The sequence below is a fragment of the Dromaius novaehollandiae genome, chromosome 22 (assembly GCF_036370855.1).
Source record: "Dromaius novaehollandiae isolate bDroNov1 chromosome 22, bDroNov1.hap1, whole genome shotgun sequence".
NCBI classification, from domain to species: Eukaryota; Metazoa; Chordata; class Aves; order Casuariiformes; family Dromaiidae; genus Dromaius; species Dromaius novaehollandiae.
In genome coordinates, this window is record NC_088119.1 from 6,132,334 (window position 1) to 6,149,019 (window position 16,686).

Genomic DNA, 16,686 nt, shown 5'->3' on the forward strand with positions numbered 1-16,686 from the left:
AGGTGTTGAACTGTAATTCCTTTAGATCTGAGACAAACTTCACCATGCGAGCAAGGAGCTTCAAAAGATGAACCTTGCTAATGTGAGACTAAAGCGGTAGAAATAATAATCTGTTTTTTATCCACTGTAGCATGGGACTTTGCGAGAACTGGAGATAAGATATTAATGACTGTCCTTATTTCTTGGCGTTTGCTTATCTGTATTTAGTGACCTGTGCACTGTAGCAATAACTTATCGAAACTTTACATTTTCTCTATGTAGGAACATTTCCTCCAGTGGTGATGACAGTCTGTGCTCCAGTTAGAAGGACCAAGAATGGGTGCTCAGGATGAGTCTAGATAGATATGAAGTGTCAGACTCCTTTGTTCGCTTTCTCAAAGGACAAAGATGCGAACAGGAAATAACTAAACTTTATTTCTCTTCCTGTAAGTCTCTCTCGAATCTGTTTAGGAGGAAAAGAGTCATTTCATAAATACGTTCCGCTCTCCGCCGGACAAAACCAGGATTTGTAGTAATTTTGTTGGCACTGCATGAAAGTGCTGTGAATGCAACACTCGAACCCTGGCTTTATCTGCAAGTCCATCGAACCATTTCATCATATCCAAAAGCTATAGAAGCGTTTTCTTACAGGATTGTATAAGTGATCGTTTTATTACTCAGGCTTAGTTAGAAGCAGACCCGAATAGCGTGTGTGGTATTTGCTAAGACAAACCTGGTTAAATATAAACTTCAACAGTTAGTTTTTCCTTGTGTCTGAAAGGGTTGGGGTTTTTTTTGTTAGAAATCCTTGGAAAAACTGGCAATTGATCCCTTTCCCTCATTTGTTATTCCCTCCTGGAATATAGGATCAATCTGGAATATAGGATCTATATTACTCCAGCTGTACAAGTATTGATGAGCTATCCCTGCTGCAGGAGGGACGAGCAGAAGAACATGGGGAGGATAATCCGGATTGCTAATTTAAAAGCAAAATAACCTTGAAAAGAACTTGTCCATCTAATAGGTGATTTCATATATATTTTTGGAAGGTTTTTAGAGGTTAACAGTCTGTGACCGCCAGAGGAATAAGAGCTTCTCGCTTTGAAGCGTGCTTCTGTGTGTTATCGTGGTACCTTGCTGTTCAGTAAAGGCTCAGCAGCTGACGGCTCATGCAAGGATACAGGAACATCTCTGTGTTTGGAGGAGGAGCTATCGCAGCTCTAAACCATTGATTAAACTGATTTCTAAAAGGATTCATTTGAATAAGGCTGATAGTAAACTTAATTTGGAAACCTGTGGCGTAACTGTAAAGAACGAAATTGCTTTCAGCTGTTGCTCAAAGCTGCTGTACGGGTGTCACAGGCACGGTGCGATTGGGGTTGGAAGGGACCCGCGAAGGTGGTTTCAGCCCCCTGCTTAAAGCAGAGCCAGCTGCTTTGCCGCATGTGTTAAAAATGAATGTCATAATCCTGGAAATAAGCAGTTCTGTAACATTTCTCCGTACTGCAGGCTTTGAGTGTGCAAACAGAGCTGCCGAAGCTGAGAGCATGCTCTTGCGCACTGCTCAAGGCAAAAATAGTTCTTAATTTAATTTAATTAGTTGCTGAAAACTTTGTTACTAGGCTTTTTTGATAAACAGTGAAGAGTTGCTCTGACTTTTGATGGCTGTCCGTAACTAATGCTCATTGCACAGCACGGTCCACTTTACGGAAGTAGGAACCTGGCTGAATTCTCGGGCTTATATGTGTTCTTAAAAATCTTGCCTTATGTCACTTCATAGGGCTCCGAGTTCCAGTGTCCTGGAACTGCAAACTGTGATAGTGTGGTCCAAGTCACCGTGGCTTGTGGAAGATGAGTTGTAGCTATTTCATGGGTATTTACTCATTAATCGCATGGCGTTTGTGTTGTCTCATGACACTGGTGCTGCTGCGAAAGCTTTGAATTTGCTTTCGCCCCTTCAGTGGGAGCTATCTTAACCAGAAAAAAAAATATATAAAATCCAAAGTAGTGAAACAAGGGAACTAAGTAGTCCCGTAATATCTCTGCTGGTCGTTTAAAACTGTTAAACAAGCGGCGTGTAAATCAGTCTGTTTTAGAACTCAAACTATTTAAGTCCTTTTCCATATTACTTTGAAATATCCATTGCTTGAAAATTGGATGCTGTTGGTGTTTAGAGGTGCGCTCCTTTGGGTGTGAATGGTGAATACACGCCTGTCTCCTACTTATCAAGCTTTTTTTTTTTCCCTTCGAAGAACGTAAAGCGGAGTACTCCAGGCTGCATCGTGCAAATTCATTTACCTGTCCTGCATTTCCTGCCTTGCACATCTGCATCCCCCAGGGCGTTTGGAGCATCCCCTGTGTTGCTTCCTTCTCTCTTGGTGGTAAAACGTTACTTGCTCTTTAACTGGAAGTTTGCTTGGCCTCTTCGGCGCTGATACCCATACTTAATTTCATTTCTCTACTCTTTGAGGATTTGTGTTCCGGGACAGCTGCTGCTCAATTTTTCGCTAATGTGACGAGGGAGGGAAATGGCGAAGAGGGGATTTGGTTGCAGTTGTGGTTCAGCTTGCCGTTAACGTGAAGCTTTCTCAGAAGCAAGCAGAAAATAAACAAAAGCCGTAACAAACCTACGCCAAATGTACAAGCAAAAAGCAGGATGTTTTCGTGGGAAAAGCATGGAGGGAAGAGTCCTTTCTCTCAATGTGAATAGTCAGGGGCTGGTGAAAGGTTTGGGATCGGAGAGCTTAGCTCTCCCCTCCGTTGCTTACGGCTCTTTATCCACGGCAGTAGCTGAAGCTGCTGGTATCTGGCCCCCAGGAAACAGGGTCGCTGATAATCTCTAGATTTGCTTAAAGCAAATGGTTCAGATCCTTCTCCTTTCCTCGCTATTTCCTTTTTGAAATGAAGTCCGGCTTGCTCTTTGCTGAACGAGCTGTAGCCAAGGCAGCGTAGGATGCTGCCGTCTTTTAGCGATTTCCCTCTTCGGAAAGCAGCTGCTTCCCTACGAGAAGGGGCTGCTTGGAGCCTGGTCGCTGCAATTCCCAGTTTGTTTGTTTTTTTTTTCACTGAAAAATCCCCGTATTGTTGATAGGGGCTGATGTGAGGGACCGTGAGCTCGGGGCGGCCGAGCTCCCGCTGACCGTTCTCGTCCTCCCAGCAGACGTGGCAGGAGGAAGCTTTGGCAGGGGAGCGGGACGGGCAGCCGTAGGTGGAATATCTTCCTCCGCTGCAGCGCGGCTCGGCGGGCTGTTTGCTGGAGCCCTTAGCTGGTGAGCTGCCGTGCTGCTAGCACGGTTCAGGAGCCAAACCACAAGACCTGCGTTAAGTCACATTATGCTGTAAAACACATAAATGCTTAAAGAAGTCTGCCTGGTTTCAGGACCAAAAAACAAACAGTTTCTCTGTTAGAGGACTCCATGCTCAAAGATTTTGTCCAGGTGAGCTGATACAGATAGCGGCAATAACTCTCAAAGTAACCTTAAATATGCAGAAATGTCAGTCATATTTTTGCATTATCATTTGCATGGCCTGTGCTGGTATAAGTGATGCATCTAACTTTATTTTGTAACGTTACTAAAGATCTAAGCTAGCATTTTGGAGTGCTTGCAGACTGCGTACTATATCTTGCCGCTGCAAGATGATTCTTGGGTGCTTTGAGCCCTGCATCAAAACAATGCTGCATTCAGGAGGCTCCAGCAGCGTTCACAGATCAGCGCTGGGCGCGAGCTTAACAAACGCAGAATATTTCTTTATAACCGAACAATGAAGCGTCTGAGCATCAGTAACTCATGGCCAGCTGACTGGAAAAGGAGTCTCCGAGCATCTACAAAGAAAATTTGTGAAATATTGCGATTGTACCTCGGCGCTTAGGGTTGCACAATAAACAGAGTTGTGTTTGGACATAAATATACGCTGCACAATAGAGCTAAATACAGAAAATTGGGAAGGTGACATAGCACACTGTAAACATTTAAGAAAGAGATGGCTTAGAAAGTATTGCTGGGGTGGAAAGTCACAATGAATATAGTAGCTGATATGTCTCCAGGTTGTGTTTCTTTGTACAAATACACTGCCATATCAGGGTCATCAGCAGTGAAGTAAATGTTTTCATTCCCTGAAGTTACTGGAGAAGTTAGGAGGAGGTAGCAGGAATATTGGTCACGGTCTTTGTTTTTTCTGAACATTTCTTCATGTTTCTGTTGGGTTGCAGCTCCTGCAGCATCGCTTGGAAGAGTGAGTGTTATTCAGAAGTGAAAGCTAGTCCTTGCCTGGACGCTCTTCAGACAGCCCTACCGTTGCAGAATTCATGCACCAGCGATGCAGAGAGTAGAAATCACGCCTGTATCTTCTGCATGATGTAGATCCGTGCAGCCACCCGTCGTTAGTTTGGTTTTCGCCTTTTGCGTTGCAGTTTTGTCCGCTCCTATATTTGTAGGAAGCATAGCAGCAGCATAGCGGTGTGTGATCCTGTGAACAAAGCTGAATTCCCCAAATTGGAAGTTTTGGGAATCATGGGGTGGAAGGTTACAGTAAACAAATCCAAATCTTCTGAACGCATTAGTTAAATAAGTCCTGCAATATCCAGTAAGGCTCACTAGTCTTTGCTGCCTCTATTGAAATGCTATTTCAGGACTTTGCTCCCTTGACAGCGAACTCTCTTAATTCCAAGCCCAAATCGGCCACATTAAATCCATTCCCATTTTTTGTATGGGCCTGCGTAGTCTTTTGGTTTGAGCAGTTCTTCTGGCTGCTTGGCAAGATTGATCTACTGGTGTATTTATAGTGATTGTTTCTACTTTTCCCCTTCCTCAGTAGTCTTACAAGTCTCAGGTGTTTAGTTTGGCTCTCGTACAAGAGGAGCTCTGTGCTCCTCTGCACATGTGCTCCAGTTGACGTCACGTGTGACAGATGCAGATAAAAGACCCTACCTGACTTCTGAGCTTCGTTCTTCTTTTTTGCTATCCGTTTAAAGATTTTGTTTTTATTTGACAGATTAAAAAGTTAGAGACGTATGGCGGATGGCATTCTTCAGTTGGTTGCCACCCCAAGCCTGTTTTCTCTCTTGCCTGGTTAGGTACAGGATCAAAGGATAATTCAGCTTGGAAGAGATCTCAGGAGATCATCTAGTGCAATGTCCTGCACAAAGCAGGGTAATGTGACTATTGCATTATGATTTTTACAGTGGTCCAGATGGATTTTTGCATTTTACTGCTCTATGCAGAGAAATCAGGATCAAGCTTCTTACGAAGTGCAAGTATCTGGGTTTAGTAGGAGCTTTCTCATGTGTGGACTAGAGAAAAAAACACAAGGCATTACATTGTCCCTGAAAGCTTTCCAAAGAATCTCCTTTTTTTTTCCACGTTATCTACTTTAAGTCTGCTTGTATCTTCTGCAACGTTTCTAGGTATGTAAGAAGAATATGTAACGCTTCCCTAGCTGCAGAAGAGAGAGACAGCTCGTTCCGTCCTTTGACGCAAATAGAAATGAAAGTATTCAGCGACTCCTATGTTTAGTGGTTTGGCATTTTTTCAGTGCAAGGTTAGTACTTTAACTTCGTATTTAAGGAAAGGGATTTTAATATCATTACAGTTTCTAGCTAGCCAGCTGCATTTCACAATTTCAGCCTTTATTCAGCATTTGTTAGGGCTAGCTTAGCATCCATCTTCCATTTTCCTTTCCCCTGACCTTACCTACTGGGTTTGCAAAGCTGCACAGAGATGACTTAAGGGTCAGCTGTGCTGGAGCTGCATCAGCTTTGTCAAATTACAGTCGGAGTTTGCTTAACTGTTGGTCGGTTGAGGAAGATGTGGCACCGGTCACTCCTAGTTTACTATTTTCTTTGGAAAAAAAAAATCTACATCATGACAAAGGAGTCTTTAACCTTCTTTCCGAAGCTGACTGAAAATTGCAGATGAATGAAGTATTCCTCACCCTGCCCTTTCTGCTCCCTCCCATACAGGAAAGGAGTGGTGCCGAATGCACGGTGAATGGCATTTCCTATTTTGTTAAACTGGCAACATCTGAGCACTGAAACCGTGCGGGACAACTGCGAGCAAAAAATGCTTTCACCTGCACATTAAACGACCTTAAATTGCAGGGTTTTTTGGCTATTAGGATGGATTAAAGCATTGTAGGCACGCATATTCAGGCTCATGACAGGCTTGGATTGTTTTCCTAGAACAAGGAGGTAATATTGACTAGACAGTTTTTCTTTCGTTTGTTTTTTCAACTGCAGTAAGAATATTTTAGCTCTGCTCCTGCCAGCCCGAATCCTGTTTATCTGAATTCTCCTCTGATGAGGATGATTTGCTGTGATATAGTTTGAACAATTTACTGAAGGACTTGAAAGTAATTCTTTCCTGCTCGACAGCTGAATTTATTTTGAGATTTGCCGAAAGTAAGTTCTTTAAGTAACATCGAATACTTAAGAGAGACCTGCTATCGCATATAAAAGGCACAATTGTCTGATGTGTTCTTTAGAGAAACACCGGGCGAAGTGTGTTTAAGCAAAGTCATCTTATTTCCCTAAGCAGGAGAAGAATAGTTGGTCCTTTGTGCCAATACAGCTAGCTATGCAGGCTAACATTTTAAACTGTGTAAATACTATTTCACTGCCAGGGGTCTACTTAAGTTCCCTTCCTTAATGAAAACATCCTAAAAGCCCGTTCTTGGCCTCTTCATTAACATAAATTTTAATTAAAGTCTTAATGCCTGTTTGTAATGAAAATAGAGTCAAGGCCTGCGGTAACAGGGTTTTAATGGATGTATTTGGTGGTAAGAAAGGGTTGAGTACTGTGTGCCCCTTTGCAGGGGAGGTAACCCAAATTGCCCGGGAAGTTTGTAGCAGAAAAGGGAATTGCCCCTGTTGTTCTGCATGCCGGAGTGGTGCGCAGCAACGGGATCATCCTTCGTCCCGTGCACACGAGTAAAGAAGAAAGAGTGGTATGCTCACGCTAAATATTCGGGTTTGCTTTACAGTTTGGAGTTGCATTTGAAATAGATAATAGTTTGAGTCCGGCAGCTTATTCCTTTGATTGTGAGTGATGCTACGTTTGCTCTTGACAGCCTGGTGCAGGCTGATGCATCCGTAGCACTCCTGTATCTATTCCAAATTACTCTCTCTTGCTTTTTTTGTTGTTAGTTTCCTTTAGTTTAAGCCACTTGAATCGAAAGTAAATCTTTTTAGCTGATTGTGACTTCTTGCAGCGAAGATAGCTGCTCTGTTTCTGGAGCGCTGGTGTGCATCGAGGGAGGGGGAAGAGGTGAGACCAGACAGGTTTACTGAGCACCCGCTCAGCTAAAGCGGGAGAAGCTTTAGCGTGTCCGTATATATGTAAAGCAGAATATTATGTAAATCATTGAGTGGCAGGAAAGGAGCTCCAGATGAGAGCAGCTCTTTGCCCTGAACAGAATGATCCTTGATACGCCTTAGCTCTCTCAAGGTAACTTCAGCGCGATGGCTGGTGGCTTGACCTGATTTTTCTAGCAGTTGTTCTACTCCCCAAATATTAGACAGATGGAGAGGAAGACGGGCAAAACGCATTTCTGAGGAGCAGCATCACACCCTAGGGAAGCCTAGCCGGAGATCTCGCTCGCAGACTGATCTTTGTGGTAGCTGGCACAGGTTATCCCAGAAAGTATGTTGCATTCCAGACAGAAGAATAAGCCTGCAGAAGGATGCTTGCGGTCTGCGCTCCCAACAAGTTTCTATTTATCTTTCAGTGCAGGGGAGTTATCACTGGAGCGATTAACTGCAAATTCCCTTTATAATTTGGATCGCGGCGTTTGGAGGGGCGACTGCCTGGTGGGGTGCCTTCGTCGGACGGTCTGCGTTCTGCAGATGTTGTTTTGGAGTTTGGGCTCCCAACTCTTGCCAGCTAACTCTTTTCTTTATTTGTACTGAGTGCATTTGACGTTGCATCATTTCCTCGGTAAGAACAGTTTTATTTTTGACTGGACTGTTTGTCAGGTGGGAGAAATCCTAAATGTGAGTGCTCTCTGGTGGCGAGTCCGCAGCGAAGAACTTCGGCTTCCCGATCTCTGCGGTGTGTTTTCCAACGGCGATTAGATACGTGAACGCAGGATATGCGACTGTTTCTGGAGGAGTAGTTATTTGGCTTGTAATTTAATGCATAGCAATCTTATTTTTTTTTTAAAAAAAACCAACACACGATTTTTTTGGTACTTCAAGCCTTCCATTACAAATTAACAGAGTCGATAAGTGGCTTCAAACTGCTTCACTTATATCTGGACTTAAGGATTTCTTTTTTAAAGCCCCTTCCCTAAAAAATAAAAACTACAAAACAAAGATAGATCCTTTTCTTTCCCCGGCGCTGCTCTTTCCTGGCCAGCCATTTCCATCCCTGTAAATGATCTCGCTCCTGTGACCTGCTGGTTTCTATTTTCCGAGTCTCAATCAGTGTTTTAACAAGGTAGTAAAAACGAAATAAAAGCTTCTCATGAAAGAGCTGATACTCTAAATCCAAATTACACCTGGGGATTAAATACTGTTATTTTCTCTTTTTTTGGCTGCTGAGCTACACTTCAGATGCTAGTGGAAGAAATGGAAAATTTTGAAGGTAGCGATAGAGAAATTATTGGGAGAAATGTCATCGTTTGGGGGAAAAATCTTTTCCCAAAGCTGCGACATGCTGTGAATCTTGCGGGAACGACGTGGGGTTTGGCCACGAGCGGGTCAACGTGCCGTGGTACGGGCAGGTGCTGCCCTTAACAACTCTGCTATAAATTGCTTTTAATAGTGAGAAATGCTCTTCTGGGGGGTACGTGCATGGTCCTGCCATGATTTCTTCTCTACGTTGATGCGTTTTCTCCTGGTTGAACGCGTGCCCTGATTTAAGAGCCTCGCCAGATCGCTTGGTCGTCTGCTTTCGTGACCGGACCTCGCGGAGGAATAGCGAATCCAGCCGAACGGATACCTCCCGGCTCGGCCTGCAGTCGCTGGGTGTTTTCTTAAGTTTTCACGAGTTCGTCTTGGGCGAGGAAAAGCAGGAGCCTCACGCCGAAGCAATGCAGCTAGGAAAACAGCCGCTGCTGGTTTTGGCCTGCCGTAGTGCTGAACCGCGCCGTCCGATGAAAAGAGGCTTTATCAGCCGCGAGGGCCGAGGAGCGAAAAAAGCTTGTTTTGGGAACGTCCAAGCAGCCCGCTGCGATTCCAGCTCCAGCGCTAAGAAAGGAAAAAATGGATAGCGAGATACGCAGCAATGTCCATTGCTCAGAAACTCTGTATCCTTAAAGCAAAGCTTGCTGTGAGGTGTCTGTCCATCAAGCCCGGAGAGGGATCCTTCTCCTTCATCTGCAATTTTTCTGTTGAAATTTAAGATTCGAGTAAACCATTTTGAAATTTGACTTGGTTTTCCTGGCTTCGGTGGGAGCTCTCGCATGCAGCATCCACCTGGGAAATAAGCCGAAGACGTGTCAAACCGCCGCGTGTGCCGATGCATCGCAGCTTTGCACGCGCTTGGTTTGATTTCGGGTCCCCTCGCAGCCGGGAGATGCCCCGCGGCAGCAAATCTGTAGGCTCCGTTTGCAGGGGAGACGGGGACAGTGAACTGTTGAGGGAGGAAACTTAAACTGTGCTCTGCTACAGCCAGCGTACATAATTCATTACTTAAGGAAGAGGTCGGAGCGCTGGGTCCTGTGCTGGTGCCTGGGCACGATGCTTCGGGATGAATGTGCTTTTTTATTTTCTTGGCAGCTCCAAGAAACAGCCTTCACCGTGAATCCTACGACTCTGCGTCTGGTGGTACGGAGGGGTTTAAAACCTTCAAATACTAATGTATCCGTATTTTTGTCCTTGAATAGTACCGTCTGTGGCAAAGTGCCTGCTGTGCTGTGGCTTGGGAAGTGGAATATATAAACCAAAAGTGACAAAACCCCCCCCAAACGGCAAGAACCACCCCCCCCCCAAAGCCCTTTTCTCTGTGTCTCGAGAGCCTCTCCTGCACCTAAGCACATAAGACGAGCAGGCTGCTATGAGATCGCTTTGCACCCACACATATATCGAGTGTTGGGTATCCTTCCCGGTGGCACGATTGCAGCCTGCTTTGTACTTTAAAGATTTAAAACGATGAGAATTGAATGCACGAGTGTATGTGCATGGCCACTGCCTTGTTTCCCAGCGAAGCCTTTTAGGAAATAGGCTGTGGTTCTGTATTTCGTACCCGACTTGCACCCCGGTTATTTAGCAATTTAACCTCCGTCAAGTTGCCTATGTGTTGTCCATCATGTCTCTTGACATAGTTGGGCAAGAGCTGCTGAGTTTCGGTGGATGCTGCTAATTATAATGCTCTTATCTTTTCTAAAATGTTTTTTTGTGGTTTTCGGACAGCTTACAATTCTGAAACAATATCTCTGTATTTTAAACTCCTTAATGTTTTGGGAAGTGCACATCTGGACTACCTTTAGTCAAAACTTCACGCAGGAGCAAAAGGGCCTTTTGTGAGTCTTCTGCCTTTTTGCTGAAGCATTTCTGGAGGCAGCTGGAGTTGCAGAGGGCAGGAGAGCCCGCAGAAGGTGGAGCGTTAGTTGCTGGGTTGCATTTCTCGAGTTTTATAACGCCTGCTAAAACCTGACCCGTCCGAGATGCTGCAGCAAATCGTCCCATGAACAGCAGAAAATGTCGTGGCCGTCACCACTTGGGGGTGGTAATAATGTAAAGAAAACGATGCTAGAATTAGTGCTGTAGCCCATCGAGGACTATGCAGGCCCACGCTGTAGCATACAGAGATGCTGTGGTGCCATCTAACGTTGTACGCTTTAAATACACGGTGCATACAGGTGTTTAATATTAAACTACCCAGCTTGCACATTGGTCTCTAAATCTGTCGTCGTCCTTTCTCCTTCCAAGAAACGAATACCCGGTGAAGTCTTCAGTTCTTATTCTGAAACTCCTTGCGTGCCCTTCTGCTAGATAACACTTTATCATAGCAAGTTCTTTGGAAATGTCTTTAAACAAAAAGTCAGCTTACCAGCTTCAAATTGTGGTCTATCGTGTCTCCAGAATGAAAACTAACGGCTAGGTGGGGTTTAGAAACGGGCCGCTTCAGTATTAGGTGCACGTGTTCTTCAGCAGCTTTCCCTTTTGGTTTAGCAGCAGTGATAATATTGACGTGCCACCTGGTGAAAAGGGTGATGTGGAAGCTAATTCCTAGAGCTGAAAGGCTGTAATTTGTTTCTTGGCTTGTATCTTGTCTTTACTTCCTTGCAAATGTCATTAGACCTCTAAGTTAGTGGCTTCAAAACGTCTGTTTATCTGGCCTGGGTCCTGGACAGCTCCAGAATGTGAGAAAAAGACTTGCCTTTAATCCACTTTATGAACCAAATTATATAAACTCATCACTCATCTTTGCTTAATCATTAATTCTTGAAGCAATAAATGATGTTAACTTGAAATAATGCCTTAGAAAGCTTTGTTTCTGGCAGCGTACTACTGTAAACGGGTATCTGGAGTGATGCAGAAAGCCTGCTTGCTTGCATTTGCAGGGCAGAAGTTCGCTGCACTCAAAAATATAATTGGTGTTTTTTTAATCTCAATAATTGGATCTGTCATGCATCTGTAAGTGAAATAATAGTAGAAATTTCCTTTAAGTGGTAAGATTTGAAACTAGTCCTAGTTCCTCGTCTCTCTCATGTCAGGTCTCTAAATGCTAATGGGACATAAGGACCGCGCTGGTCACAAATAATGTCCTTAGTCAAGCTTTGTTATAACATTTGACTAAGATGATGAATTCAAGCACTGCTATGAGGAAATGGGCAACTTGCTTGGAAAATGTATTCTTAAGTACTATGTTTGACCAATTTTCTCTCTCTCTTTTGTCTCATCCTGACTAGGTTTGAAAAAGGACGGATTTATACGTTTATTGGGGAAGTAGTGGTTTCTATGAACCCTTACAAGAACTTGAACATCTACGGGCGTGACATGATTGAGCAGTACAAAGGAAGGGAGTTGTACGAGAGGCCTCCTCACCTTTTTGCAATTGCCGATGCTGCTTATAAAGCTATGAAGAGGCGATCAAAAGACACCTGTATTGTAATATCAGGTAAGCTGAAAGCTTTCCATCATGATGAGCACTTGATCTTTGTGAAATTCTAGGCAGAAGAAAAATGACTTGGCTAACAGTGACGTTTTATAAAAGAGAAAGCATCGTTCATCTTAAAACTGCTTATCTGCATTTTAATCTGTACGTGGAGACCTTTGCAATTATTTCTTATCTAATTCAAGAGCGAGTAGCAGTAATTAGCTTAATCTGCGCATGCAAAGTGATAACTTGAGGCCTCTTCTTGCTTTGCCTATGTGAATGAAGATCGGTTCCCGTCTCTCTTTGGAGAACTGCTCATCCCGTGCCTCGGACGACAGCTCGGTGTTTTGTTCTCTGTTTTGATGGCCAGACGGATTGCTTGTCATGGTTCTAACAGTGGGAGCAGTGCTTGTACCATGAACGGTTGCTATCCGGATCCTGGCACTTCGTTTCCTTGATGTTCCCGTGCTTCAGCAGCCTGAAAAGCGAGAGACCCGAGATGGTGTGCTGAACAGTAGCCTCTTGTGTTGTAGTTTGCAGCACTGCTGCTAGCCAAGCCTCTGCATGCCAGTCTTTTCCCTCTAACAATATTTCTTTTGATCCTCTGCTCGCTAGGCTTTTCACAGACCTGTGAAATCTTGCACCGTAGCTGGTTTTAAGTTAACGTAGTAGTAACAACCGGGCAGGGTTTTGGCTTGATTTAAAACGTGTTCAAAGTACACGCAAATAAGATTGCTTTAGAAAACACCACCAACCCCCCCCCCCCCCAAACATTATCCTGGTAGAATTAAGAATACTGTTCAGTGATTTGCTTTGATTTTATTTCAACCAGTTCTGTTTTTCTGTTTTTGCCCCTAGGTGAAAGTGGGGCTGGGAAAACCGAGGCCAGTAAATATATTATGCAGTACATAGCAGCCATTACCAACCCTAGTCAGAGAGCTGAGGTGGAAAGGTAAGGGCTTTGCAGCAAAATAAGTGATGTTTTGTTTCTGAATCTCTTTCTGTAGCCTGTGTAGTACCATGTTACTGGATTGTCTCTTATAGTAGTTGCATGCTATTTTTACAGCACTTGGCTATTTTCTTCAAAGTCTACTTTTACTCTAGAAATTTTGAAATACTGATTGCTAAATATTGATTGCTAAGATCACGTAGAAAAGTTAGGAGAAGCTCGAGCCTTCAAACTTTCAAAATAAAAGCAATGGCCAGAAATCATGTTTCCTGGGGCAAATTGTCTGAAGCACGTGTACGTCGGGACGGTGTGTCGAGTGAAAGGAGCATTTTCCGTGACCTTTCAGGCTTGCATGTGCCTGGATTGCAAAATGTGCCTGTCCTAGTGGAAAAGTTTTGGAAATACAGAGTGGGGCTTTCTGCTGAAACAAATTTAATACCCAGCCGGAAAACAACTTGCGGATTATTTGCAAAAGAATTGAAGCAATTGGTTTCAAAACTTGCGTGTGTTTTGAGGGAGTGAACTTTTGATTCACGGTATTGTCAGTGGGGAGATCTGGTTTTCAGTTCACATTTGGTCGGCTCTAAGGAGCGTTACCAAAAACTTGCAGCTGATTTCCCGTGGGATTGCTGATGTCATGCACATCTAAGAGCATCTCTGCTGTTACTAATGTCTTTTTCTTAAAATGCATCTGAAAAAAGTTCCGTTAGAAACCTGGACACACAAATCTAGATTCATCCTTTTCTCTTCTTTCACTTTTATCTGTACTAAAGAGTGAAGAACATATTGCTGAAATCCAACTGTGTGCTAGAGGCCTTTGGCAATGCCAAAACAAACCGTAATGACAACTCCAGCAGGTTTGGAAAATATATGGATATCAACTTTGATTTTAAAGGAGACCCAATAGGTGGGCACATCAATAATTACTTACTGGAAAAGGTAAGCCAAGTTCAGTTGTAGAATAAAAGCTTTTGTGTAGTTACATTTGTACAATGTTAATGTTTGGTCATTAGAGTGTTTTCCTTTCAAACTTAGTATGTCAGTTTGTAACGTATGAGGGCACAGAATCACTTTAAATCGAGAGCTTAATTTTTGGCAAGAATTAGTAAAAGAAGTGAAATGCTGCTGGGGCACAGGCACTGCTTTCAGAGCTCGCCGTGTAAAGGACCTATGTTACTCAAAAGCTTACGTTCATATAGGTGTGTGTCCTTTGCATCCAGAATAAAAGCTGAGATTAATTTAACATTAGCAAAACTCCTCCTTTTTAAATTCCTGCATTGAGATCTCCCTGGTGAATAGAAGACGATTTCTAGGTCTGTAAGTAGCAACAGTAGGCTTCATAAGCGTTATTTTGAAATAACGCCACAGCCTTGTGTGATCACTTAGTAACTTTGTTTTTGTATATTCCAAGCTGGCCTAAGCATAATTCTTTCTGTGTCACTAAGCGGTGGCCGAAAACACTGGAATATGCAAAACCCCGCAGAGAAGCTGGGCTTGGTCTATTAACAGTTCTCATGACGTGTTTGAGAGACATCTGGCTTTCATTTACGTGTTTGACAACATCTGCGATTTTTCTTTTTACTTCTCCCATTATTTCCCTGAAGTCTATTTTCAGAATAAACACTTTGTTTTATAAAAAAAGTTTTCACATGTGATACTTCCATGCAAAAAAAAAAAAAAAAAAAAAAAAGAAGAAGAGGTGGAACCGCAGTGACTTAAATCACGACCCTTTATTTAACAGCCTTAATTCTAGCCGGTTCAATCTGTTTCCACTTTCAAAGCAGTTGAGGATTTTGATACTAATACAGGCCATCAGTAGGCAGGGACTTTGCACTGGAGTGGGGATGCACATGCAGTCGCTTTCCATAGTTAAAACTCACAATATAAAATAAGGATAAGCTGCTTGTTGACGGTCTGCTGCAGTTAACCGTTTTTCTCGTGCTGTCTGATGCTGGTTCAGGATGAATACTCTGCAGCCAGAGCTACGCCTTGCTCTCTAAAACGGTGCTCTTGCATTAAAAGAGACATATAAATTTTACAGTGGTTGGGTGCTGTTGGTCCTCCTGCCCTGGTGTTTTGGAAGTAGTTACCATAAGGCCCTAACCGTGGCCTGGGGAGCATTTGCTTGCAGTCGCGTGGTCTTGTTTCTCCTTTCCAGCTATTAAGTAACCCTTAAGCTAAAATGACTTTTTTACTTGACGCTCATGTGAAAGCAATTTGGTAGCTGCCACATGGGATTCCTGGTTAAAAATAGCAGGTTGCAGCTGTTACGCAAGCAGGTCTTTTTGCCTAGAGACTTCAAACTCCGTGATTGTGCCTAGCTAATAATGTTCATAGTAGACTTGTTGCAAGATAACACTAATTTGGTGGTATTTTAGTAGTAGCGAACTGCTGTATTGGCTTCTAAGGGGAGATGCTTTGGGGGGGGGGGGGCAGGTTGTCCACATCCAGAAATACGTATCTTGTGTTTTTTTCCCCCCTCAGTCTCGTGTGATTGTGCAGCAGCCAGGGGAACGAAGCTTTCATTCTTTCTATCAGGTTGGTATTCACCTCTTGAAAATAATGACTTGTTTCCAAGTTTCCCGGACACGATAGACAAAATGCGTAAAGCTTTCAGCCTCTCATGTATTTTGCAAAGGATTCCCTGCGTTGTTGCGTCTTGAGCGATCTTTTGGCTCTTCGCTTACTGGAAGAGGCCTGTTTTTGGGGAGGAGCAGGGGAAGATTTTGGTTTCTACCTTCCAGTCCCACATTAACACATTTGTAAACTTAGAAGGAGGCTAACTAAACAAATACAGTAGAATATTGGGCTTTGACTCTCTGCTTTCTTTTTAATAAGTCTAATCCCTGTATTTTTGTTTTGAGGCCTCTCTTGTCCATATGGAAGTAATTTTATGACACCAAGTTCACTTTCTTTTTTCTTTGGGTTCTTTTTAATGTCTTCCATACTCTATGGTGCTTCCCTTGTGTGTCCTTTCGGGGAAATGGTTGGCCTATTAGTATAACCTTTATTCTTGCTTTTGTGGTGAGAAAACTGCAGGTTTATTTGTTTTTTTCACTTGTTCAGTACACCATAGTAGCATGTTAGCACCTTTCTAATAAACATGTCATTTCCCCATTGGAAAGTCTCTGCGTGCAGCAGAGAAGGTCAACGTGCTTGCCAAAAAGCATCTGTGGCATGTCATAAATGTAAACATGTCTGGTCTGTGAAGAGGTTCAGGCTTGCGTTTTCTGGGCTGTGTTCGGAGCCTTACAATGGTGCAGTCCATGTACCCGGTGAATGTCCTGCTTGTGACTCTAGGTAGCGCAGCTGATTCTGCTTTGGCAGTAATTTCATCTCTTTGGTTTTGCTTGTCAAGCAGATGCGTAAAGAACAGAATTTATTGAACGTAAAAGACTGATTTACTATGAAAAAGGAAGGATTTTCTTTTTTTTGGCTCACCTTTTCTTAAAATGCTCTTTGTGCAGCTCCTGCAGGGGGGTTCTGACCAGATGTTGCGATCTCTACACCTTCAGAAAGATGCATCTGCATACAACTATATCCGTCCTGGAGCACAGCTAAAGGTGAGGGTGTTGTCAGTGAGCTGCAGGTAGCTTGTCTTAATTGTAAACGCATCTTTAAATACTTAAAACTACTACTGAAATAGCAGAAGCTGAGACTGGGGTGAGTGTGGAAAGATAACACCTATCTGCTATTTCTAATGGAGGTTCTGGACCCAGA

The 16,686-nt window shown here is 43.4% G+C and overlaps 1 protein-coding gene across 1 annotated transcript in view; it reads left to right on the top strand.

Annotated features, from left to right (window-relative positions):
- MYO1D (myosin ID) overlaps positions 1 to 16,686 on the top strand; it is a 149,726-nt gene that overhangs the window by 22,959 nt on the left and 110,081 nt on the right. Inside the window, exons 2-6 of the mRNA XM_064524453.1 lie at positions 11,830 to 12,038; positions 12,876 to 12,969; positions 13,740 to 13,905; positions 15,451 to 15,504; positions 16,434 to 16,529. Coding sequence (XP_064380523.1) covers positions 11,830 to 12,038; positions 12,876 to 12,969; positions 13,740 to 13,905; positions 15,451 to 15,504; positions 16,434 to 16,529 — 619 coding nt within the window. The remainder of the gene's footprint in view (positions 1 to 11,829; positions 12,039 to 12,875; positions 12,970 to 13,739; positions 13,906 to 15,450; positions 15,505 to 16,433; positions 16,530 to 16,686) is intronic.